At 48.4% G+C, this 24448-nt stretch overlaps 1 protein-coding gene across 1 annotated transcript in view; it reads left to right on the top strand.

Annotated features, from left to right (window-relative positions):
- The first annotated feature begins 2835 nt into the window (after positions 1–2835).
- Positions 2836–24448, top strand: part of Cnn3 (calponin 3) — a 31151-nt gene continuing 9538 nt past the window's right edge. Inside the window, 1 exon segment of the mRNA NM_019359.2 lies at positions 2836–3123. Within this exon segment, the coding sequence (NP_062232.1) occupies positions 3067–3123 (57 nt within the window). The 5' untranslated portion in view covers positions 2836–3066.

Consider the following 24448-nt stretch of genomic DNA (forward strand, 5'->3'; position numbering starts at 1 on the left):
TCATGCCCAGCCAAATTACAACTTCCTATCTTCTCCCAAGAACGTGCTAGGCGTCTAAGGCTTTCTCCTGAGCAGTAGCAGAGAATCACAGCTCCAGACAACCAGGTGATCCAGACAGTAAACAACCATTCAAACCTGGTAACTCACACCGGTAATCCTAGCATTTGAGACAACACAGGTGGGTTACTGCAAATGGGAGGCCAGCCTGGGCTACAGTGAGTTTTAGGCTAGCTTAGGTTACAAGTACCCTGTCAATAATAATAATAATAATAATAATAATAATAATAATAATAATAATAAATAATAATAATAATAAATCAACTGAGGATGATCTGTGGCACACAGTGCACTGCTCAGCTGTGGCGCTCTGTAGATTGGGCGTGATAACTTTATTTCCGTTTATGATATTTTCAATTTACTATGGGTTTATTGAGATGGAATGTCATTAGAAATCAAAGTACACATGAAGATGACTTGATGGAGTGGGCTCTCTTCTTCCTCCATGTGTCCTCTGTGACCAACCTCAGGTCGTCAGGCAACGCCGCACGCACCTTTAGCACTGAGATATTTCTTGGCCCAGTTATCCGCAGTTCTAAAAGTCTTCACACCCCTCCCTTTTCATTCCTTCCTTAGGACCAGCTCTGGCTGGTTTTGAACACACAGTGATCCACCTACCTCTACCTCAAGGGTCCTAGGACTGAGGGAGTGCTCTGTCTGTCACATTCATTCTTGAACACAGCATTACTTCTGCCTGGCAGTGAGTTAAGTGACTAGAGGAACCTTCAGGTGCGCTGACAGAGCCCACGAGGACTAACAATACTCTGTGAGTGTTAGCAGCAGTGACCAGAACACCATGTACTTTGGAGAGGATAATGGTTGTCTAAAGGAACAGAGCAAATGTTAATGCTGGTTTTGAAGCCACACAGGGGGACAGGAGTGTTAAATTCCCATAGTTGTGACAGCCGATACTATCGACTGGCAGTATCATTTCATGTCACAAACCTTTGAAACTCTGCAGTCCTTAATGACAACCTGGAAAGTGCTAGAAACCACACCTCCAATGACAGAACCGAATAAAAATCCCCAAGCTTTCTTTCAAGTATGATTTAGGAGAGTCAAGTGGCATTACCCACGGCTCCTTACCCACTGCAGCCAGAGGCCCTGAGGTTTAGGGTTCTGGAGAAGAGCTAGGGGGTGAGGGCTGTAATTTCGACTTCATATCTGGCTCAAGTATTGGCTCTAGAAAGTGGGTTTGGTCTTGTGGATGACAGAGAGCCACTATCACCGGACTGGAAAAACAGCTCCAACTGCTTGTATTGTCATACTGGGTCAGCTGCATCATCTTTCTGTGGAAAGAATGCCCTAATTATTCTAAGTACCTTCAGAATCAATCAGTAAATCATTGGAAGTCCTTTCACGTTTCTGCCAATTTGACTCGTTATTGGTCTATCACATTGTACCTTACATCCTTGATGGAAAAGTCTTTCAGCTAACAGAAATTTTGTGCCCTTTCTCTTCTCTGTAGCTCAGACAGACCTCGAGTTCAAGTGTACAGCAATCCTCCTTGTGCCAGCATAGAAAGCTTGGGACACAATGGACGCTGCACTCCCTTATTTCTATCCCAGAAAGGTTTCAACTTGGGCTATTTGGGTTTCTCTTTCCATGCAGGCAGCAGCCTCTTCTGGAATGTCAGCTTGTATTTGGGAAACATAAACCAACATACTGGGACTCAGAGGACTGAAACCTGTCCTAGATGTGCCCAAAGACACCAAGGCAATCGGTGACACTCTGGAGGCAGTGGTGGTGCTCACATTAGGAATTTGAGTTGCAGCCTTCAAGCCACTAAAACGGATTATGAAGTCTACCGATTAAGTTTTGGGGAAGTAAACGAGCTAACCTTTCAAAGACATACAGTCCAGTGTAGTTCCAGGAACAAGGCAGGGGACAACGCTCTGTTCTCATCTTTCCTTTATCAGTTTGCCTTTGAGATCAGAAGAAAGGAAAGGGACGGGAAAGTATACAAAGTGCTGGATTCAAAGAGATTCCTGATTAAAAAAACAAACAAAAGCAGGTAGACTTCACAGTCAAGGCAGTCCTCTAATTAAAAACAAACGAACCACCTAGACTCTTGGGCTGGCTGAACTCCTGGTGAAGATGATTGCTGAGGGTAACTGGTGTGAATCCAGAAAAGGACTTGAAAAGTCGCCCCAACCCCTGCCCCTGGCTTTGCCACAGCATTTCCCCACTTTCTTTCGCTCTGCATTCAAAGTTTAGACAGAATGAGGATTTTGGCCAAGAGGCAGAGGTCAATCCCACAGGTACGACCCACAGGGGAGGGAGACTTGGCAGGTGTCGGTGCAGGCCTCCCGGACCTGGCACGTGGGCTTGAAGGCTGATCCCGGGGTTTCCAGCGCAGCATCTGGGCGCGCTGTAGCCGGGGAGGAGACGGATGGAGTGGCTGGTCAGCGGCGGGCCAGCTCGGGGAGCTTCCTGTCCTTTCCATCGTACCAGTGCATGAACGCCTGAGAGTTGATGAGAACCAAAGCGGCTGGGAAGCCCCTAGGCGCCGGGGCGGGGCGGCCGCAGCCCGCTGACCAGCCGGGAGGAGGGGCGCCGAGGTCTTCGGTGGCGTGAGGGCGGGGCCAGGGGCTGGGACCCGCGGGAGGGAGCGCCGCGCCCGCCGCGCTGCCATTGGCGGGGAAGCCCCGGAGCAGGCGAGGGGGAGGAGGCGGCACTCCATTGGTCCGGCTCGCTGGCCAATCCCTAGAGGCCCGGGTGCGGGGGGGTGGGGACCTGGCTGGGGCCAGAGCGTGCGGAGCGGCAGAGCGAGCAGCTAGCAGGGCAGCCGGTCCCACTCCAGTGCGACCCGGAGCCTCCGCGGGACTCGAGTCCGAGCGAACCTCGAAGCATCATCCGCGTCCGTCTGCCGCGTTCCGGCTTCTGCGCCGCGCAGAGTAGCGAGCTTGTGCATCACCCGCGCGGCCACAGCTGGGGGCTAAGAGCAGGGACACCGAGGGTGACTGACCCCGACTCCGAGCGCAGCCCCTTCCTGTGGTCCGAACAGCCATGACCCACTTCAACAAGGGCCCTTCCTACGGGCTCTCCGCCGAGGTCAAGAACAAGGTACGCGCGCGGGGGAACTGGGGGTCTCCCGGGCCGGGGGGTGGGGGGGGAGGGCTGCGAGCCGCGGCGGAGCGACTTCGAGGCAGCGGGAGAGATAGATGCTTCCCGGCTCGCTGAGCCGGCTCGCACGCGCTGGTCCTGGCTTTGTTCCCGCGCCTAGCCCCCGGCGGGCTGTGGGTTCCTGGACGCCTGGAGTCCCGCAGCGCCGCGGGGCCCGCTCGAAGGTTGTAGGGTGCGCCCCTCCGGGAAGGGGGCGCTCCTGAGTGGCCTGCGGCCCTTAGGCGGGGCCGTGCCTCGCGGCTGGGTCTCAGAGAGTTGCCGCCCCCGCCATCCGCCAGGGCCCGGGCTGCTGTGGGACCCTGCGTCTCCTCCCATCCCCTCCTGGCCCCCTCCTCCCACAAGCGAAGTTGGGCGGTTACGTGTCCAAACCGGGCCCCTCATTGTTCCTTTCCTCCTCCATGGGAGGGGACGCAGAGTGTCCCGCCGACCCCTGGGACCCGCGGGCGGAAAGGAAGCCCGTCGGTGGTGTCTTGATGCAATCGTCGCTGGTGCGGGAAACCCAGACAAAGCCTGAATGCGCAGCAGCCTGCGAGCCGGATCAGCTGTAGATGGGAGACTTAGAAATGCAATCCTGAGAAGTTTGCAGCGCGTTGAATTGTCACGATATCTCGGCAGGGTCGCTTTTGTTCGGGGTTTATTTGCTGTGGCGGGTAGCAATTTTGGAGTGATTGGAATCTGGCTACGCTGCTTTGCCGAGTACTCATCTCAAGAATGCATCAGGGTTTATCTTTCAGACTTTTGGCCTGGGGAAGAGATGAGAGGCGTCCCCCTCCCCAAATCCTCTCCTTCCTTCCTCCCTGCCTGCATTCCAAGTCCATGACATCAGGGGTTTCGGGGAGTGGGGGTGACCAGCCAATCGGCGTGGAACTGCGCACAGACCGCTCATTGTCTCCCTTTTGCTGTTCCGGCCATAGCCCCACAAAGGAGGGCTGCTGTGGTTTAATTCCCATTAACCTCCCGGGAGCCGAAGCATGTCAGGATTGTCACGACGCTGTCCCACCTCCGGTAGAATACTTGGGCATCATCAGGGCAGCGAACACCCCTAGAGTTGGGGGTGTCTGGGGTGTGAAGGGAATTACATAGAAGTAATGAAGCGCACCGTTGTCAGACCCAAGCGAGAGTGGTTTATTCCTTCCCGCTGCTGTGTCTGCCGCACCCCTTTGTACTTCATCTAGAAGATTCTAAGCAATCTTTGAAGCAAAGGGGCTAATTTTATTCTGTGTTAAAAAATTGTAATCTTTGGGGTTTTAGCCTTTTCAAGTGTTTTTGTCTGTTTAAAGGTTTCCCTAAAGAGGCAGAAAAGTTTGTTTGGACGACAGCTCTCGACAACTGAAAACGTCGTTGCAAAATAGCGGTCCTTCCAAGTTTATAGCCCTAGCTTTAGGAAGTCGAGGGCGTTGTCGTGTGAGAACTGGGTGGTTTGTGCCCTGGTGCCGCCTGGCCCAGGATTTGCAATTCCTTCTGGGATTCTGGCGCCCACTGAGTCTCTTTACCTTTGCATTGTAAATGAGGGACTGGTGACTTTGGCAGCCCTACAAGTGACTGGACTTTTCCTGGTTCTTGGTATCCAAGCTTTCTTTTTGCTGACTGGAGTAATAGCTTCTCCCCGTGTAGTTCTCATTGAGCCAACAACTCCAGGAAGGAAATGCAGAGACTCGGGCTGGATTACCGGTACTGCAAGAGTTGGGAACTCTAAATCCTCAGCTTTTTGGAAACTTTGGAATGTTGTAAAAGCTGTAGGGGTTAAACACCAAGCCCATTTAAACAAAACAAAACACCCCCTTTAGTTTCTGTAGGGCTGTCGTCCAGGACCCTTTCATAAAAATCCTTTTGATCTCCCTAGATCTGTGCTCTGTGAGGTGGGAGCCTCACTGGGATTCCAGCACCCCGTTTTCCGATAGGGTGTGACTGGCCCAAGGTTGCTGGAGAAACTTGGAGTATTCTAAGAATTTCAACAAGCAGTGTCTTAAGTATAGATATGTTCAACTACAAGACCTGTTGTCTGTCCCTGCCCATCCCCTATTTCGGTCATCCACCTGTCACTACTTGACATTGTAATTATTCCTGTAACAATATTTGTCATCTGTTCAGGGCTCCAAAACCAGATCTGCACATTTGAATGAGATGTTGGGTTTTGGACAAAAAGAGCGGACATATGGAAACTGGAATTTGACATTGCGTCTTCACAGTTATGCCTGCCTTTTTTTTATGTATAATTTATGACTTGATTAAATATCAGGATTTTGTTGTATCATTTTATGTGTATGGGAGTTTTGTTTGCATATATATGTTTGTGTACCATGTGCCTACAGTGCCTGGGAAGGCCAGGAGAGGGCTTTGCATCCCCCTGGAACTGGAGTTGATGATTTGAGCCACCAGGTGGGTCCTGGGGGTCTAACCCAGGTTGTCTGCAAGGGCAACCAGCACTCTTAGGCATTTAACTATAGCTCCAGTCCCCCTAGTTTTGTTCCTTAAAATATCATTTAAGTCCTGAGGAGGGAGTGTGGAGTGAAGAGTTCAGCAGATGTCAATTCTAAGTCCCCCTTGGCCAGTCCCTGCTTCCGATGACGTGGGCTGGCTGTCGGAATCCCGATTAATGAAATGGAAGGGGATATTGTCACCCCTGAAACACTTTGTCATGGAGGAGTGTCCACTTGGTTATTGTTCAGTGACTGTCTTGTGAGTCAGCTCTAGTAAGAGGGGCTTGTCCTTTCTCCATTCGTCTGCTCTGCTCTCCTAAGAGTTCTCTTTGTATCACACAGCGTTGAGCTTATACTTTAGTAGTGAAAGCAGCCCACTGACGGACTGAAGGAGTCTTTGATCTTCAATGCTTCGAATCTGTAAAATTCCTGAGCAGCGTCTTTGGAAATAACATTTATTTGGTGGGATGCCAATACGTAGCAGAAACATACGAACTTCTGTAAAAAGCTGGGGGGTGGGGGGGCAAGAAAATGTGGAAACCTGGATTTAAAAATAGTAGAGTCCTCAGCGTGTGCTGTGAACAGGCTGTTTCTGCTTTGCTTTCTTGACACCGGGTGTGAAGGCTGTGAATGGAGTGAAGGCTGGTCTTGAACTCCTATTCCTGCCTTTGCCTCCCAGTTGAGAGCTGGATTACAGGCACGCACACACCATAGCCAGCCTGTCTTTAAATAACAACAAAAGAAAGAAGCAATAAAAGGACCAGTGCCTGTGATCCACATTGAATCCAAATGGGGCCCTTCGAGTCGAAGTGGACCCTGAAGGAGGACGGGTTCTCTCATAAGTGATGCTGTCTGTCCCGGTGGAACAGGCTCTGTGGGGACTAGAAGGGAAAACACAATAAAACCAACAGATCCTCCGCGGAAGGGCAACATCTCCTGTTGGACACAGTTGGGTCTCGACAAAATGTTGGAGTGGGGCGGGTAAAGCCGGCTTGGGTGGATGTCTGGACTGTACAGCTCTCAGGGTAGTGGAGGAAACCGGCTGGTTGGGGAAGGGTGTGGCGCCCCCAGTAGTTTTACCTCAGCTCTCTTTTGGTGGTGGAGGCTGAGCGTTAAGAATGAGATTGGAACGTGAGATCGGAATGTGTGCTATTCTCACAGTCGTCTGTTGCCACTCAGAAAGCCTGGTTTCAGCAAACTGGCTACCTGAAGAATCTTCTAGATCGCCCAGTGGTATTCCAAACCGCCGAAAGCCACCTTGGAAGACTCACTCCTACACTTTTAAGCCACTTAAAAGTAAACTCCAACAGTCGCATAGTAAAATGAGGACTTGGGACCCAGGACATCCTTGCCTGCAGCTGCCTGTCCTATGTCTTTCAAACAAACAACTGCTTTTAGGGTGGCCTGGATCAGAATATCTCCCAGGTGACACAAGTATAACGTCTTTACTCCCAGCACCTGAGAGGCAGCAACAGGTGGATTTCTGTGAACAGCCATGACTATGTAGTTGAGACCCTGTCTCAGAAAATCAGAAAAGGAAAGTAATGGTAAAACCACGTAAGGTGGCACAGCAGAATCACAGGAAACAGTGTGTAGCTGGGCTGGGCTTTTTATTGTTGTTTTCCCTTAAAGCACTGAAGTTAAAATTTCTCACAAGAGAACCTTGTTACTGTTTATTTCTTTCCAACAGGGATTAAGAGCTGGGTCTTATTCAGGGTTGGATCTCAAGGTCTGTATTAGGTGTTTTTGAAGGATGATACTAGAGTTTCTGTGAAACCAAATAAAATTCTCAGTATAAGAAATGAAAGTTGAAGGGGGCTGGGGATTTAGCTCAGTGGTAGAGCGCTTACCTAGGAAGCGCAAGGCCCTGGGTTCGGTCCCCAGCTCCGAAAAAAAAAAAAAAAAAAAAAAAAAGAAATGAAAGTTGAGTGGTGGTAGCTCAAGCCTTTGAAGGCAGAGACAGGAGGATCACTGTGAGTTGGAGGCCAGTCTGGTCTACAGAGATAGTTCAGACAGCCAAGGCTACACAGAGAAACCCTGTCTTGAAAACAAAGCAAAAATTTAAAAAAAAATGGAAACACATCTTGCAAGTTGTAGTAAATATTTATCGGTTTAATGAGTGTATCAGGAATACTCTCTCTAACAGCGGGAAGTCAGCCCCTCTGAGTAACTCTCCTATAAGAGAACACTATCGTGCAGGTCTGATGTTTGTGAAAGGCTTAGATGTTTTTGTTTCGTTAGTTTCTTGAGCCTGGGGCTGACTATGTGGGCCTGGAACTGCCTGTGTAGACTGGGTTGCCTGGAACTCACTGAGATCCACCTGCCTCTGCCTCTCAAGTGCTGGGACTTCATACAGAAGTGTGTCCTCACCCTGGCCATTCTTGTTTTTCTTTTTTTTTTTTTTTTTCCCCTTTTCTTTTTTTCAGAGCTGGGGACCGAACCCAGGGCCTTGCGCTTGCTAGGCAAGTGCTCTACCACTGGGCTAAATCCCCAACCCCCATTCTTGTTTTTCAAAGCGTTTGTTCTGTGTATACACAGAAAACTTAACCACTAAAATAATTCCATCTTTGTTGCTCATTTGGGGATTATCTCCTAGGGGAAACTCTTTCTTGAATTCCCAGTTAGAGGGAGATGGTGGAGAGCCCCTCTTTCAGGTCCCCTTTGACAGGCTGCTTCCAGTGCTGCCTTCCAGAGATGGGACAGACTGGTTCTTCAACCAGAGCAGGGTCTTCGCTGCTGGAGGGATTAATTGTTGAGGTTTGTCTGCTAGCTTGTGTTTCTTCACCCCCATCACCTCATCTTGACCAAAACATGAAGAAGATGCACTTCAATAGGATAGGAGAGGTACTGCTCCTACTCCGGGACACTTCCTTAACCATGCTCACTGTCCTGTGGTCTTTCACAGTCCAGGAACATTGTATTGTCAGCTGTACCTGCAGTTTCAGATTTCAGAAATAGGCTGACCACTAAAACATTGCCAGTGCTTCCAGTATGTACGTGTGTGTGTGTGTGTGTGTGTGTGTGTGTGTATCCATCCATCCGTCCATCTGTCTGTCCATCCGTCCTCCATGATTGTTCACCTTCCAGATGATGAGGACGGGAGGATCAATGAGTGTCTTCTGTCTTTTGTTGTGGGTGTTTTGCCGGCGTGTAGGTTTAATGAATTTTTTTCCTCTGCACTCCATTCATAGTATTCATAGCTAATGTTATTCGTGACTGCAGTTTTCTCTTTTAAAGCACAATTGGATGACTTTGGGTTTTGTTTCCCCATCATTGTATCTATCTTAACTTTTCAGGGAGTGTTTGTGGCTGTGGAAAGCTTGTCTTTACTGTGGGGCTGGTCCCATGTTCTTGAGTTTAGCCCTATTCTGTGTGCATTGGTTCTCTCTGGCTCTAAACTCAGCCATGCATGGGCTCTTAGCTGTTAAGGCCTGTCTCCTTGTATCCTCACATCTTTTGGTATTTCTGGGAATGGGGAGTACATCCAGGTTGTTTGTGGGGACTCACACTTAGGGTAAAATACAAGTACAGTTTGCAAATGTAATAAATGAATTTCTGAGCACTGAAAGGCCTCCTGGTACCATCATCTCTGGTTCCTGTCAGTGACTGATGATGAAGCTTTCAGTGAAGAGTGGGCACCTGGGTTTGAATCCTGTTCCTTAAGACTCCACCTGGACTTTGGGCGAGTGACTTAGATGTGACCCCGAGCATTACACGGTTGGTGGGAGAAATCCCTCACCTGGATCACTTTCTCGCTTCAAGCCTTCAGAGTAATGCCTGCAGCCCAAAGCTCACACAGCACAGATGTAATGTTGGGCATCTTGCTGACTGGGCAAGCATTTTACTGGCTGCTCAGATTCAGTTCTGACTTCTGAACCGTATTTGCCTGTGACTCTTGATACTGTCTCCAAAAGCTGAGCTTTCATTTGTGTCTGAGGCTTCTGGTAGGAAGGAGGTTGGAACGCCAAGCATCCTGTTTCCCTTTCTCATCAGGAATTTGATGGGTTCCTGGATCCCTGTCCAGAAGCCCCTGTAGCATCCTGATGCCTTCCCCCAGAGGGCCCAGGACCTCTGCTCCTTTCTGGCCTGTTTTCCCTGGGAGGTCGGGGAGAGCTTCTCTGTGTGTCTTCCTTCTGAGCAGGGGAGGGAAGCTGTGGGGAGTGGGTGTGCCTCTTGGGTGGAGCATCTACAGCGGGAAGGCTGGAGAACTGGGAGCCGAAGGCAGCAAGAAGAGGCCCTTTTTTTCTCTTCCTCTCAGATCTGCCTTTTTTAAACCCCAGCTTCCCAGCCCTGCTGGCTCCTTACACCCAGGCTCAGCCAGTGGGTAGAGTGTGAGCCTCATTGCTGTACTTTTCTCCCTCTCTTGCTTCATGTGGGAGGAAATCCGAGAAAAATAATTAATACCATGTGTAGCAACTCTCTTGCTGTTGGTTAATTCAGACATACGATTCTACTTAGGAAGCAACAGCAAGCCAAAGGCCGTAGATCAGCTGGTAGGCTGTTTGCCTAGCCTACACAAAGCACTGTATAAACCCAGCATGGTCACAGAAGCCTATAATCCTAGCACTTGGGAGGTGCAGGCAGGAAGATCAAGAGTTCAAAGCCATCCTTGGCTGTGTGGTGAGTTTGAAGGCAGCTTGAGTCATGTGTGCTTGAAAAAATGGGGATGGGGTGAGAATTCAGTGCTTGCCATGAGGACCCGAGGTCAATTCCGATGGGAAAACGGAAATGACTGGGTTATGTTAGCACGTGCTTGTAATCCCAGCTCTGAGGATGGGCATCTCTAGAGCTCACTGCTCAGGTAGCCTAGCCTACTTAGCAAGTCTCAGTCAGGGCTGTGAGAAAGAAACCCTCTTGGGGGATGGGGGCAGGAGTAGATGATGCTTGAGGAATGAATGACACCCCTAGGTGTCCCCTCTCTTCCACAAATATACATACTCCCCAAAGGAAAAGCAACAGCAGTTATCTTACGTGTCCCATCATGTGTAGAAATTGTACATGAACCTCATAAGCTTGTCAGGGTCCACGACCGTTAGCAGCAAAATTGCATCCCTCGAGATGTTGTGAGGTTGTGGGCCCGGACATTTGCTGTGGGTTTTCCTTCTGTCTCTGCGGAGACCCTGGGTGCTGTATTAGGAATGAGCCCTCATGCTGCCCACCCGGGCCAAGTCCACCTAGACATATATCTTACCCCCTAGATTTCCATCTCTAGTTTCTTCTTCCTCTCCTGGCTTGGTCCTGCTGCTCTTTCTTTTCATTCTCAGTGGCCAGAGACTCTGTTTTAGATGTTTTTCTGTAGTCGATTTTCTAGTACCATTCAAAACACCCATAGCAAGGGGCTACTTGCCAGAGCAGCCAGTAGAATAGTTTTCAATCTGAGATATCCTTGAGAAATATCTTCGTGTGAACTTTTGAACCGTGCTGGCACTGCCCCTTGAGACTTCCAGATTCCCCAGGCTGTTGGAAGCAGAGCTCTTCGCTGGCAGCGGGCTCTGGGGTATCAGTGCGATACAGTGACACCGAGGAACAGGGATAGTGGTTGTTTTTTTGTTTTTTTTTTTCTTTTTCTTTTTTGAGGTGGATGGATCTTCTATATTGCCCAGATTGATTTCTTTAATTCCTAGGCCCAAGCGGTCCACTCTCCTCCTTTCTCTGCAGTGACTTGGGAGTCTAGGTATACTCTACCCTCTTCTCCTGGTACTTTGAGATGGACGACGTTTAACCTGGATAAGGAGGGGAGCAGAAAGGGCGCAGACTCTGGGGCAGACCTGGGGCTAGACTCCTGCTTGGCACCCAGTCTTTGGATGTGTCCTCTGTGCTTTCCTCCCTGCTGACGAGACTTCTCTAACTCTTTAATCTTTGATCGGTGAATGCAAGAATTGTGCGGAGTGGGAACGGTGCCAACCAGTAAGAGTAGTAAAAGAACCCTGTATCCCTGGCCCTCATCTCCATGGCTCCTCACCTCCATCCACTCAGATACTCAGAAACTGAACTCAGACACTTTGTATCCCTGGCCCTCATCTCCATGGCTCCTCACCTCCATCCACTCAGATATTGCCGAGACTGAATTCTGGTCTGTTGTACGGACTTCATATTTGTTCTCTGCTTCCAACCTGGGAAAGCTCATTTAAAGATGCTTCTGTAGGAAAGCGTATAGCTCTGGACACAGACTCATGTGTATATTAAATATTAAACAGTTTTCATTTCTTAAAAAATCAGTTTATACTCCTATCCCGATAGTGTGAAGCAGAGAAAGGCCACTTTTTTTTTTTTTTTTTTTTTTTAATCAACTGAGAAACAGTGTCTGGAAGGTGGAGAATGGAGGATTAGGATTCAAGGCTATCTACAGCTACATAGTAAGTTTCAAGGCCATTCTGGGCTCCGTGAGACCCTCCCCAAAAGCCAGACAATGGAGTGGAGAGATGGCTCATTGGTAAAGAGCGTGGGTCTTAGTTCCTATGTAACAACCCCTGGCTGTAACCCCAGCATGAGGACGGTAGAGGCAGAAGGCTCTCTGTGGCATGCCGGGGCCAGGTCAGGCAGAGACCCTGTCTCAAAGGAAGAGGTGGCAAGCGATAGAGAGGACACCTGATGCCCTTTCCTCGGGTCACAGTGTACACAGGTACACACACATACACATGCAAGCCAGACAAGCAACCACCAACCAAACAAAGCTAGGTAGTGGCTTTCGAGGCTCAAGGCACACGCTCCAGTGTTCATTATCATACGGTAAGTCACCAACATCTGTCATCCCGCTTTCACTGTTCATCCTTGCGGGCTTGGGGACCCAACAGAAGGCCCGGGGTGAGGACACTTCCTTTAGAAATTACTTGATAAGCAGTACTTGGGTGGCATCGGAATGGTCCCATGTTAAGTGGCCATCAGATGGTATCGGCTAACTAACTGTAATGATGTGCAGCCAACGGTCTGTGGCTCTGAGCTTCACACTCCTGTCGTCAAACAACTCCGATGGAAAGTAAACCCCAAAATGTTTGTGTCCATACTGAACCTGTGCACAGACTTTGCTGCCTATCGTCTAAGCAGTATAGGATGGCGGCCATTTATAAAGCATTTGCACTTCTCTTAGGCAACGTAAGCAATCTAGAGAGGATTCTCAAATACATAGTAGGGGGGTTGGAGGTGGAACTGTAGGTGTAGAGTGCCTAATTAGCAGGCGAGGCAGTGGGCCATCTCCAGCAGTATACATTTTCAAAGTCACAGAAGGATGTGATCACTTGCCCGTACTATTTAAAATGTCATTTTATGCAAGGGGCCTGAGCATCCGGTATTTTGATATTTGTAGTGCAGAAGGAATGCCCTGGATTTAGTCTCTATGGATACCAAGGGACAGTTGCTGAATGGGAAGAGTCTTCCAGTGTCTTGATGAGAATGGCCAACAAAGTACAGGAGAGGAGGGACGTTTAGGGAGTTCCTGCAGGGTTCATGAATGTCGATTCTCAGCTGCCCTGGGATATGAAGGCCGCTAAGGATCTCCTGTTTGCAGCAGAGGAAGGAAGTCTGGCCTGAGTGCAGATACCCCAGCATTTTCTAGACCTCTGCTTTAGTTAGGGGCAAAGAAAAAGGTGCTGAGCCTGGAGAGGGCAGGCCATGGTAAGGAATCCCAGGACAGGGTCCTTTGACGGTATGCAGAGGAGGAGAGGTGGAGAGGAGGAGAGGTCCAGGAAGGCTGGAAACAGGCCTGGTTTGGCTGCTGAGCAATTACTGCTAACCTTTCTCGACCGTCCGGGTGAGGTGGAGCACTTTCTCCGGCAGGTAGGAGCACAGAGAGAGGAAGCGAGACGGCTGGCTGACATGAAAGAGATGGTGTCAGGGTTGCTTGATGGTTTGCTGTTTCAGTTAACACGGGAGCCTGTGCTCACCGGAAGGCTAGCGAGAGAGAGAGAGTGGGGACAGAGTGGGGTCGAGGGGTAGCAGAGGTGGGGAGAAAGTGGAGGACCCTAAAACATAGAGGCGATGTGGACTGGACCTCTATGTGTCACTTGGCCTTGGCCTGGCCTGGAGCTTCTGAAGTGGCGGCATAGGCCACAGGGAGTGAAGGTGGTCTGGCCAGTGTGTGGAATACACTGCACTCGGCTGCGAGCCCTGCTGGGCCCCTTTGCTGTCAGAGTCTTTTTCCCTCCACCCATTCCTCTGGCCCTGGACCTGGAGGGGAGGGAAAGTTGGATTTCCTCTGGATTCTGTGCCTGTCACATCACCTTTGGGAGGCCTTTGTCCGAGGACAAGCGCACTGGGTACACTACAGTTCACGAGGGCGGAGTTTGCTCCTCTTGGGTGTATTCAGAGTGCGTGACAGTCACATACAATGTGCGTTGTCTGTACTGTTAATAGGGATGTCCTGGAGCCTCTAATCAGATCCTAGCTGAAAGGAGGAAGCTGTGTTCAAGGTGTTTGTTCTGTGAAGAACCTGAGACTTAGCCTCCTCCTTTGCTGTGGTGGGTGAGAAGCTTGCACTCCGGTGTGCATCTAACCTGTCCACAGTAGCATTTGTGCAAGTCATGGTGGCATGCAGGTACGTGACCACAACTCCCACTTTACTATTTTTCACATTATCATATTAAGAGAAAAAAGCCAGGCGCGGTGGCACAGGCCTTTGGTCCCAGCACTTGGGAGGCAGAGGCAGGTGGATCTCTGAGTTTGAGGCCAACGTGGTCTACAAAGCAAGTGCAGGACAGCCAGGGCTTATTAATTTAGGGTTTCTTGTAGCGGTAAATATTAAATAAATAGATGTGGGACACCAGGCACCATGTTACGCTACCTCCTGCTACTCTCTGTCCCCGGTGGTCTCTCCGCCTCCATGGCTAGCCCATGTTGGTGCCAGCTACTCTCTGGCCCCAGCAGCGGCCGCCCTCTTGCCACTCTCTGCTGGGAACCCCTATTCACAATCCCAGCATCCCAGTAAAATCAAAATTCTAGAAGCTTGTAATTTATCAGTTAGATTCATATCAGTAAATTCTCACTCCACATAATAAACTCAGAACCAATTGATATTGATATAAACTGCCCACCTAGATAAGACAAATTGTCCTGTAATTATCCATCCCTTATGAAATATTCATAGCCACCTGTGGCCATTTAAGGCTACCTGTGGCCATTTAAGGCTACCTGTGGCCATTTAAGGCTACCTGTGGCCATTTAAGGCCTCACAGATCTGGGTCGTGCTCCTCTGCCTCCATCTTCTTGGTTCTTCTCCTTTCTTCTCTCCTCTCTCCAAAACTCTGCTCTTGCCTTATCTTGTGCCTGCTCTCACCTGCACATCGACATCAATCCACAAGTCCTTACACAGCTTGGGTCTGGGAACCTGACTAGGGTCTGATGTGAGAATGAAGGAAGGCCAGACACACATACAGAAGAGCTGGGGTAGGATGTACTAAGCTCTCTGAAGGAGAAACCACAGAGCCTGGAGTTCAGTGGGTTTGGTCTGTGCAGTTGAATAGAGAGGTGGGGTTGTTACATAGAACTGACATCCACCCTCCCACAGTTCCTCATCCCATTCTGTCACCCCACCCATCTCCAAGAGGATGGCCCCATTCCCCCACTCTACCAGACCTCCCCACTCCCTGGGGCCTCAAGTCTCAAGTCTCTCACACAGTCGCACATCTTCTCCCTTTGAGGCCAGGCCAGCAGTCCTCTGCTGTCTGTGTGTCGGGGCCTCATATCAGCTGGTATATGCTGCCTGGTTGGTGGCTCAGTGTCTGAGGTCTCAGGGGTCCAGGTTAGTTGAGAATGTGCCTCTTCCTCCTCACCTTCCTCCTCAGCTTCTTCCAGCCTTTCCCTAATTTAACCTCAGGGGTCCCCGACTTCAGCCCAATGGTTGGGTGTAAATATCTGCATCTGTCTCAGCTGCTTGTTGGGCCTCTGAGAGGGCAGCCATGCTAGGATTCTATTCGTAAACGCACCAAACCATCAGTAATAGTGTCAGAACTTGGAGAGGAGGCATGGTTTTTAAAGACGGTTGAGTGAAGCAGTCTCTGGTCAGGAGTCTCCTCAAGTTGTAAACGTGGAGCAGAGAAGCTATGCTGTTTATTTTCTTTTCTCTCTCTCTCTCTCTCTCATTTGCACTGGGACCAGAAAAAGGCTTTGCCTCTGAGTTTCACTTGGCTATGATAGTGTGAGCAGCACACTGTCACTCAGGGCTTGAGGTGCTCCCTAAAGGTCACTTCCCATGTCATTCATGAGGCACAGGGGAGCTTTCTTAACCACTGAGCCATCTCTCCAGCCCACAGGGGAGCTTTCTTAAAGGGGGGGAATTTAATGGAAACTTTGTGTCCTCTAATTTTCATAGAGGAAGAATGCAGTGCCTTCCTGCACATTTAATACATTTGCGTGAGGCCCTAGCCAGCTTGTAACCTGCCTTTAACCTATAGTGGTCAAGATCTGCAGCTGGTTTTATTTTTTTATTTTATTTTATTGGTTCTTTTTTTTTGGAGCTGGGGACCGAACCCAGGGCCTTGCACTTCCTAGGCAAGCGCTCTACCACTGAGCTAAATCCCCAACCCCGCTGGTTTTATAATAAAGGCACTCGCAGTCCAAGATAACAGATCTGGGTGCCCAGGTGGAGGACCATAGTTAGGGCTGACTGAAGTGCTGATAAGGTGCCTCCAACCTGTCCTAATCCTGCTCGTGACTAGTGGGAACTCTCAGGGGATGGAACGTTCACCTGGGTGGAGGGCTTCCGAGGTCCCTGTCACCAAGGAGGTTCCAGCACTCTGTTTTTGAATTATGATCAAGCTTTTGTGTATCTTGAGACACAGCAAACTTGTTGAAGTGAATGAATGTGCACCCCAAAGCTGCAGAAGGTGCCGAGCCAACATAGCTCACGTAGACTTCAGCGCTGCCCATGTGTGGGCTCAAGGGTTCTGGAGGTGGCTACCATCCTGAATCCAGAACGCAGGGAAGAACTGACAGCACCAGCTGCTGTGGAGATCAGGTGAACAGAGAACACAAATTTGAGAAAGAAGCAGCCTTGTTGACATCCAATGGGGCTTCTGCTGGGGCTTTCTGTCATCAAAATCTCTGTCGATCTCTCAGACTGACAAGGGAGGCCATTATCTAGGGGATCTTCTCCAGCCAGCTTTCTTACAGGTGGACTTTCTGCTTATGCTTAACTGATGCTAACACGTGTTTTCCTTCTAGCTGTTACTCCATCTCCTTGGGTCTCCTGTGTATTCATCCCGGAGTCTAACCTCCCTGTGCCTCAGAATAAACTGGCTTTCTCTCCTATAAACTTACAGTTAATGTTCTGATTACAGCTGACCTCCCTCATAAACTTCCAGGCCCCTCCTAGGGTGTGTATAGTCACTCCTAGCCCAGTTCTTCACAATAGGCTACACATGATTGATTTGACACTCATTCATTCATTCATTCATTCATTCATTCATTCATTCGAGGCAGGCTAGGTTCCGACTTGAAATCCTCCTGCCTCCGAGTGCTGGGATATCAACATGAGTCGCTATGCTTGGCTATATCAGATTTCTTTCATTTTTTTTTTTTAACCTCTCTGGGTCTCTCTAGAGACTGATGTCAGTTTGTCATTCTCTAGTTGGACGCATATGCATCTGTATTGTGATGGATGTGGTCCAACCAGGTTTCAAGGTACCCAATAAGAAATTCTGTATTTGATTCTAAACTTACCTCCAACCTCAGTCAGCCTGATAACCTGGTGATGAGGAAAAGGCATCTCTGTAGACAAGAGTCTAGACCAGTGGTTCTCGACCTGTGGGTCCTGACCCCCACAGGGGTCACATATCAGGTAATTACAGTCATGAAGTAACGACGAAGTAATGTTGTGGTTGGGGTTTCATCACAGACGAGGAACTGTATTAAAGGGTCACAGCATTAGGAAGGTTGAGAGCCGCTGCTCTAAACAATAATTTGGCAAATGGATTTTGGCTTCTGTACAGTTAGCTGATAATAAGTGCAGACGGTTTAATAGTTCACCTCCTCTTTTCACGCCTGTTTCTTGTAAGTCATGTCTTCCTTGGGTATCGCTCGAGGCTCTGGTGATTCAGACAAACAATAATTATATCGTACACAAGGAGAACATTAGTTTACCTCGCTCACTGAGGAAGCACTGTTAGCTCTGGACCTTTGGGGCAGGGTTTCAGGTATATCTTGAATGATTTACTTATTGTACTAAGTGAGATCTTTCCGACTCCCAGTTTAAGTTTTATAAGCACACCGTGGTTTCTGGATCACTCATTACCTGAGCAGAAGGGCACTGAGCCCTGGTGACTGCTCCTGGCCTCCCTTCCAGGCCTACTGCAGACAGCGTCCTGAGTGGGCCATCTAAGATTACTAGATTAGCTGGTCAGGGAGAAGTGACGCACGCCTGTGGTAAGCACAGCAGCACTCAGGTGCAGGTGTCTCCCAGTCACAAGACAGACCTTTAAATCTGAGGCCGTAGGCTGCTGATGGGACCCCGAGATGAAGGTCACTGTCTATTGTACCGTGTGTGCAGTTCGGAGCCACAGGTGAAGTGCCTGTTTTACGTCATGGAAGGAGACCTGGGCAGCTGTTCTTGGATGTGATTTCTGCCAGGTGCTTGCTCACTCTCACTGAGGTGCCCCTCCCTGCCCCGACCCCTCTGGGGCAGCCATCCTCTCCTATCAGTAAAAGAGACTCTTGTTATTGGAATAGAAAGTGGGCCGACCTTGCCTCCAGGATTTCATTCATCATAATTCACTGAGTGAGATGTTTCTGTCCTTATTAACTGCAGTTTTTGAGTCTTAGTGTGTTCTAAGGAAGCCAGTCTCAATACTTGTGCATCCCCCCGTCCCCCGTGTGTGTGTGTGTGTGTGTGTGTGTGTGTGTTTAGGGTCACACTCTCAATCTATTTCTAAGTATGTGTGTTCTGCATTCAAGAATCTAAAGATGATTTTACTAGACAGAGAGGCTGAAGTGTTTTTCCTTGTGTGCTGTGCTGCTTGGATTAGGCCCTAGATTGGTTCCTCTTGGTACTTTTAAAGCTTTAGCTTCTTCCAGTTTCACAGCATGTGGACCTCACCAAGCCATAGGGTCCTTGTGTTTTCTGACTGTTAGAATTTGAATTGGGCAAGGCTCTATGGAAAGCTTGGTTGTCTCCCTGTGGTGGCCTGAAGGTCTGGCTGTACCTTTGAGAGAAAGGCCTGCCTTTGAGATGCCCTTAGACTCCACTGTGTAACCTGCCACAGAGCCAGTTGTTCTTGACTTTCACATTTCCCTAGCACATCCCCACTATATAATGACTTGGTTTCTGTACTATTAAAATAAGATCTTTTAGGGCAGGCTCTGCCTTTGAACTGTGCTTCCTAGACGTTAGCACAGAACATAAACAAAAGACTGAAGAAGCTGGAAGAAGAATCCAGGAAACACATGGCAGATGCTGTTTTAGTTACTGTTCTGTCATTGTGAGGAGACACCATGTCCAAGGCAATTCATAAAATAAAGCCGTTAGTTGGGGGCTTGCTTATAGCTTTGAGAGCTAGTTCATGATCATCATGGCAGGAACAGCCATGGTCCTGGAGCAGCGGATGACCTTTACATCCTAATCCACAGGCAGCAGGCAGAGAGAGACAGAGAGACAGGGTCTGACATGGGCTTTTGAAACTTCAATGCCCACACTCTCAGTGACACTCCGCCTAATCTTTCTCAGTTTCACTAACTGCAGACTAAGCATTCAAACATGAACCTTCCTCAAACATGAACATGGGGCTTCCTCATGTAAACCACCCCAGATACTCACACGAGTGTGATTTTTAGGTAGATAGTTTGGGGTTATGCTGAGTCATCTGAGTGGCTCAAACACAGCACCAGGAGAATTCAAGCATGGCTGGAAGTTAGGAGACTGTTGTCAGCACTAGAAACAATAACCTGGAATATTGCTTCTGGGTCTTAACAGTCTCTGTGATGATTTATTGCAAAAGGGAAAATTGATTGGTTCCTTGTATTCATGGGCAGGCACCTGCAGATTTAGTCAGTCACGACAGAAATGTGAAGAGAGAAAGGGTGTTTAACAAGCATGTATTTTCACTGTCATTCCCTGAGCTCTAATATACTAGCATATGCAAGCTCACACGCACAGTATTTACATTGTACCAGGTATGGTAATAATCAACAGATGATTTAAACTATACAGGGTATGCATGGGCTGTGTGTAAATGCTATGCTATCTTATGTAAGGGTCTATGGCAGCTAGGGATTTGGGTGTCTGTAGGGGTCCTGACTCAGAGCCCTATGGCGGATTGAGGAATAACAGTGCTCTTCACTCTTCCATAGACAGCAGTGTGCCCGGAATGTGGCCTCAGGCAGCTCTTTCCGGGAGGGTGAGCCCTCTGCCTTTAGGTGTGCCAGCAGCATCTTGTTGAATGCTTGCTGCTTACCACAAAACAGCACCAGGTCTGTTTCTAGTCCTTTGCTGAGATGACTTTGAAACCTTTTGTCTTCTAGTTAATGTGTCTCCCTGTTGAAGACTTCCAGTGAAACCTCTCTAAAACCAGCCAGTTCTGGGCTGGCTCTTAGCAACTAGAAGGCTTTTTATCTGATGTAGTGTCTCTTTCTACTATTAGGAAGCACAGGCCCTTAGGGCTTGTGGTTTCGATGACAATCTTTTTCCTGTGTTTTATGTTTTATTTGACAGAGGAAGGGGTTGAGATTAGGAGGGGCTTGAAGAGAGATTTATATATTATAGTTCACCTGGCATTTCTTACCTGTCTGTCACTGTCACTTTATCCTCGTAACCTGCTCCTAGTGTCTCTGATCACTGCCAGATTTAACTACCAAGAAATGAAGCTGTTGAGTGGGCTGAGCTTTGAAGAGTCCTAAGTTTGTCCCTAAAGTTCCTCTCTGCCCGTGTCACCCCGTGTGTGTTCTACAGACCTACATAGTTTACCGTTTGTGAACAGATACTGTGGCAGAGTCTGAAGGTAGGATTAAAGATGAGCCACACAGGATTGGCCTGCACTTGAGGAATGTGCAACTCCAAATGGATGCCCTCTGAGTTGTCCAGACCAGAGAGCCGGGCTAGGGCAGATAATAGAGGCTCCACACAGAGAAGAGACACAGGCTGGTGACTCAACTTATTGCCCTTGAGTTGGGTTCTGAAGGAAGGATGGACAGACAGTTGATGTTCATGGGGTGTGAGAGCAGACTGGGCATTAGTTGGTAGAGGAGGATGGATGACCCAGTTAACACCAAAGGCCTTTTTCCCAATCTTCCTGCCTAACCGTGTTTGCAGAAGATGCTGTCCAGCCTCTGTGAGGAGGCTCCATCTGCTGTGCCCAGGCATGGTTCTCCTCAGCGCTGTGCTCTTTGCTTCTTTCTTTTGTTCTGTTCTGTCGCTCAGTTTTATTGAGATAGGGTTTTCTGTCTGTAACTCTGGGTGTCCTGGAACTCACTCTGTAGACCAGGCTGGCCTGGAACTCACAGAAATCCATCTGCCTCTGCCTCCCTAGTGCTGGGGTTAAAGATGTGCACCATTACACTCTACTATGATTTCTTTTTTTTTGGGGGGGGGGTTCTTTTTTTCTGAGCTGGGGTCCGAACCCAGGGCCTTGCGGTTCCTAGGCAAGCGCTCTACCACTGAGCTAAATCCCCAACCCCTACTACGATTTCTTTCTTTCTTTCTTTTCCTTCCTCCCTTCCTCCCTCCCTCCCTTCGAATTTATTTAGGGTGTCTGTGTGAGGGTGTTGGATCCCCTGGAACAGGAGTTACAGACAGCTGTGAGCTCCCACGTAAATGCTGGGAACTGGATCCAGGTCCTCTGGAAGAGCAGCAGCCAGTGCTCTTAACCTCGGAGTCACCTCCAGCCCCTGATTTCACTTTCTATGTGTATTTGTACCAGCTTTTTGTCCGTTCATGTATTAGTTCTATTTTCGGTTTTCGAGGGGCCTCTATGCTGATTTACTATTTCCTGCAACTCTGGAGTCCACACTCCCTCACTAGTGTGTGTGAAGGCTCCTTTCCCCCACACTGTGTTCTATGTTGTCAATTGTTTTCTGGATGGCAGTTCTTCTAACTGGAGTGAGGTGGAATTTCAAAGCACTTCTAGTTTGCATTTCCCTGATGCCTGAGGTCGTTCAGCTGAAAAGCACTAATTTGACCATTGTGTTTCTCTTGAGAACTGTTTCATAGCCTGCTTATAGATTGGACGGTGTTTGATGTTTCCTGTATTTGAAGTTCTTTATATATTCTATTTATATAGTCTAGATATTAATATCCCAGGCGTGCACCTCCACACCTTACCGAGCCAAGCTTTCTTACTCCTTTCTGTAGGCTGTGCCTTCTGACATTGGGGTCATTGCTTTTTGGGTTGTTTTGGTTTGGCCTTTTATTTTTGCTTTGTTATATATAAGGGAGAAAATGTCATTTTAGCCTATGTTCAGAAATTAAAGCTTTTAAGGTGAAAACAGTGAACAAACTGAATTGGCTAGAAGGTTTTTTGTTTTATTTGTTTTTTTCTTATTTATGCTGTTTTGATCAAACCCATTCTGCCCACCGTTTTCCCTCCCAGCCCCATGTGCTTTATTTTTAGCCCCACTGAGTCCACTTGGCTCTGTCTGAATGGGCATGGTGTATCCTCTCAGGATCACATCCCTGAAGAAAACTCTCCTTATTCCTCCAGGATCCATCATCTGCCAGTGTCCAGGAGTGGGGCATCACGGACCCTTCTGTGCTGGGATTTTGGCTGTTTTGATCTTGGGCAAGTCTTGAGCACGTGCTGACACCTGAGTTCATGTGCCCAACAGCCCTGTCATGCCAGGCAGCTGCTTTGCTGCAGGAGCCTCCTTACCTCTGCTTCTACAACTTACCCCTTGTTCTGTGCATGTTGACCAGTTGTGGGTCTCTGTATTAAGCACAAAAACAAGCATCTCTGAGGGTGGGAAGGTGCATTAATCTGTGTTATTGGGAACTTAGGGTGCAGCTTATTACTGTGTCTGTTTAGCAGAGTAAGAGTGGGGGGCTCTTCTCTCTGACTTAGGCAGCCGTGGGTTTTTGGCCCGATCAACAGTGCCAACTCATGAGTAACGTGAGTAAGGAGTGAGCCTCAAGTCCAGTCAGAGAGATTGGTTATTCTTACAGCCTCTGTTCCTCTATTCACCCTTGGCCATATCTTGCCAGACTGGTTGGTAATAGCTTTCAAGGTTCACAGCTGTTGTTTGCTTTTCTCTCCCAGTAGGAGACTGACTTCCTGTCAGTACCAGGTTGATTCCTCCATGTTCTATGACTCAAATATATGTGATGTCTTTGGGGCTTAGCATTAAATTCTGGGGGTAGCCAAGACTGGCAGTAGCCTATAATGTTTTTTTTTGGGGGGGGGTGTTCTATGCTACTCAAAAAAGGTATCCCATACCTGGTGCTGGGCTTTTAAAATTATTCTGCAGTATCTAGGTGAGACTGTCCCTCTGTCTCCATTTGACCTATATACTATCTAGAGACAAGAGAGACCCTGCCTCAAAACCAAGGTGGAAGGAGAGAACCAAATCTGAATTGTTCTCTGACTACACCCTTTACATCATACAAGCACACACATACTAATAAAAGATTATTTTTAAAAAGCCATCACCACCATCTTACCACAAAGAACAGTCCCTGAAATAGTTTCATCTCATCATTTGAAAAAGCAAGAGGATATTCCCACCTGCATCCCACTATGTAGCTCATTGGCTTTACGTCACATGACTCCACTCGCCTCTCTTCTGTGCTGGGACTACAACTTTGCAACACTTTTTTTGTTTTTAGATTTATTTATTTTTTAATGTATATGAGTGTTTTACCCAAGTGTATGTCTGTGCCGCCATGTGTCTGTGGTTCCTTTTTTTTTTTTTTTTAATTTATTTTATGTATGTGAGTACAATGTAACTGTCTTCAGACACACCAGAAGAGGGCATCAGATCCCATTACAGATGGTTGTGAGCCACCATGTGGTTGCTGGGAATTGAACTCAGGTCCTCTGGAAGAGCAGCCAGTGCTCTTAACCACTGAGCCATCTCTCCAGCTCTATGTCTGCAGTTCTTGGAGATTCTAGTTGTGCAGACAACCAGAAGGAACTTAGTGAACTTGTTGAAGTCAGTCTCGCTGTTGTGCAGACAGGAACTGACTGGATCAGAAGTTAGGCTCCTAGTGAAGGCAGCTAGAGCAGAGAAGTGTCCTACAAAAATGGACCTGTTTGTCGTGTTGGAGACAAATTATCCACCAGCGACGATCTGGAGTAGGAGCGTAGCTGCTGCTTACCTGTCCCTCACTGACAAGTTGAATCTCAGGCAGACTCTTTACTATCCATACCTCCCCCTTCCTGCTCCTCCACTCAGCCCAGTGTTACCCGAGCTGGTGTGGAATAAAAGGAGATCTTCTCAAGGACTGAGGGAGGACAAAGGCAGGAAGCTTGTTGCACAGGAAGTAGATCTTATATTATAATATGAACTAGCCTCCAGGCTGGATTTGATCCTCGAAACTCTGCAGTGCTGTCTTACAATAGAAACCTGTTAGGTTTCCTTTTGTAATCCTGGTTAAGCAAACACACAGTTGAAGTAAATTATCCATTATCCAATCCCCTTTCTCTAATTAAGGGTAATGGAGTGTGAAGGGGACACAGTAATCCCTGAAATCTTGTTTACTTCAGCGGAGCCTCCCCTTGGTGATGGGGGAGGGGAGACACCTGCCACCATCAGCCGCCTTTACACCATTCTGGGACTCTCTGAAAGCTTTCTTGAGCCTACAAGAGGAGGATGTGACGCTTTTATTTATTTGACGTGAGAAATGACATCTTTCCCAACTTGGAGTAAAAATTGAAAAGCCGCCATTGTCCTATCTGTTGAAGAGGAACCACAGTCAGGTGTGGTCTCTTGAG

The sequence above is a fragment of the Rattus norvegicus genome, chromosome 2 (genome assembly GCF_021556685.1).
Source record: "Rattus norvegicus strain SHRSP/BbbUtx chromosome 2, alternate assembly SHRSP_T2T, whole genome shotgun sequence".
NCBI classification, from domain to species: Eukaryota; Metazoa; Chordata; class Mammalia; order Rodentia; family Muridae; genus Rattus; species Rattus norvegicus.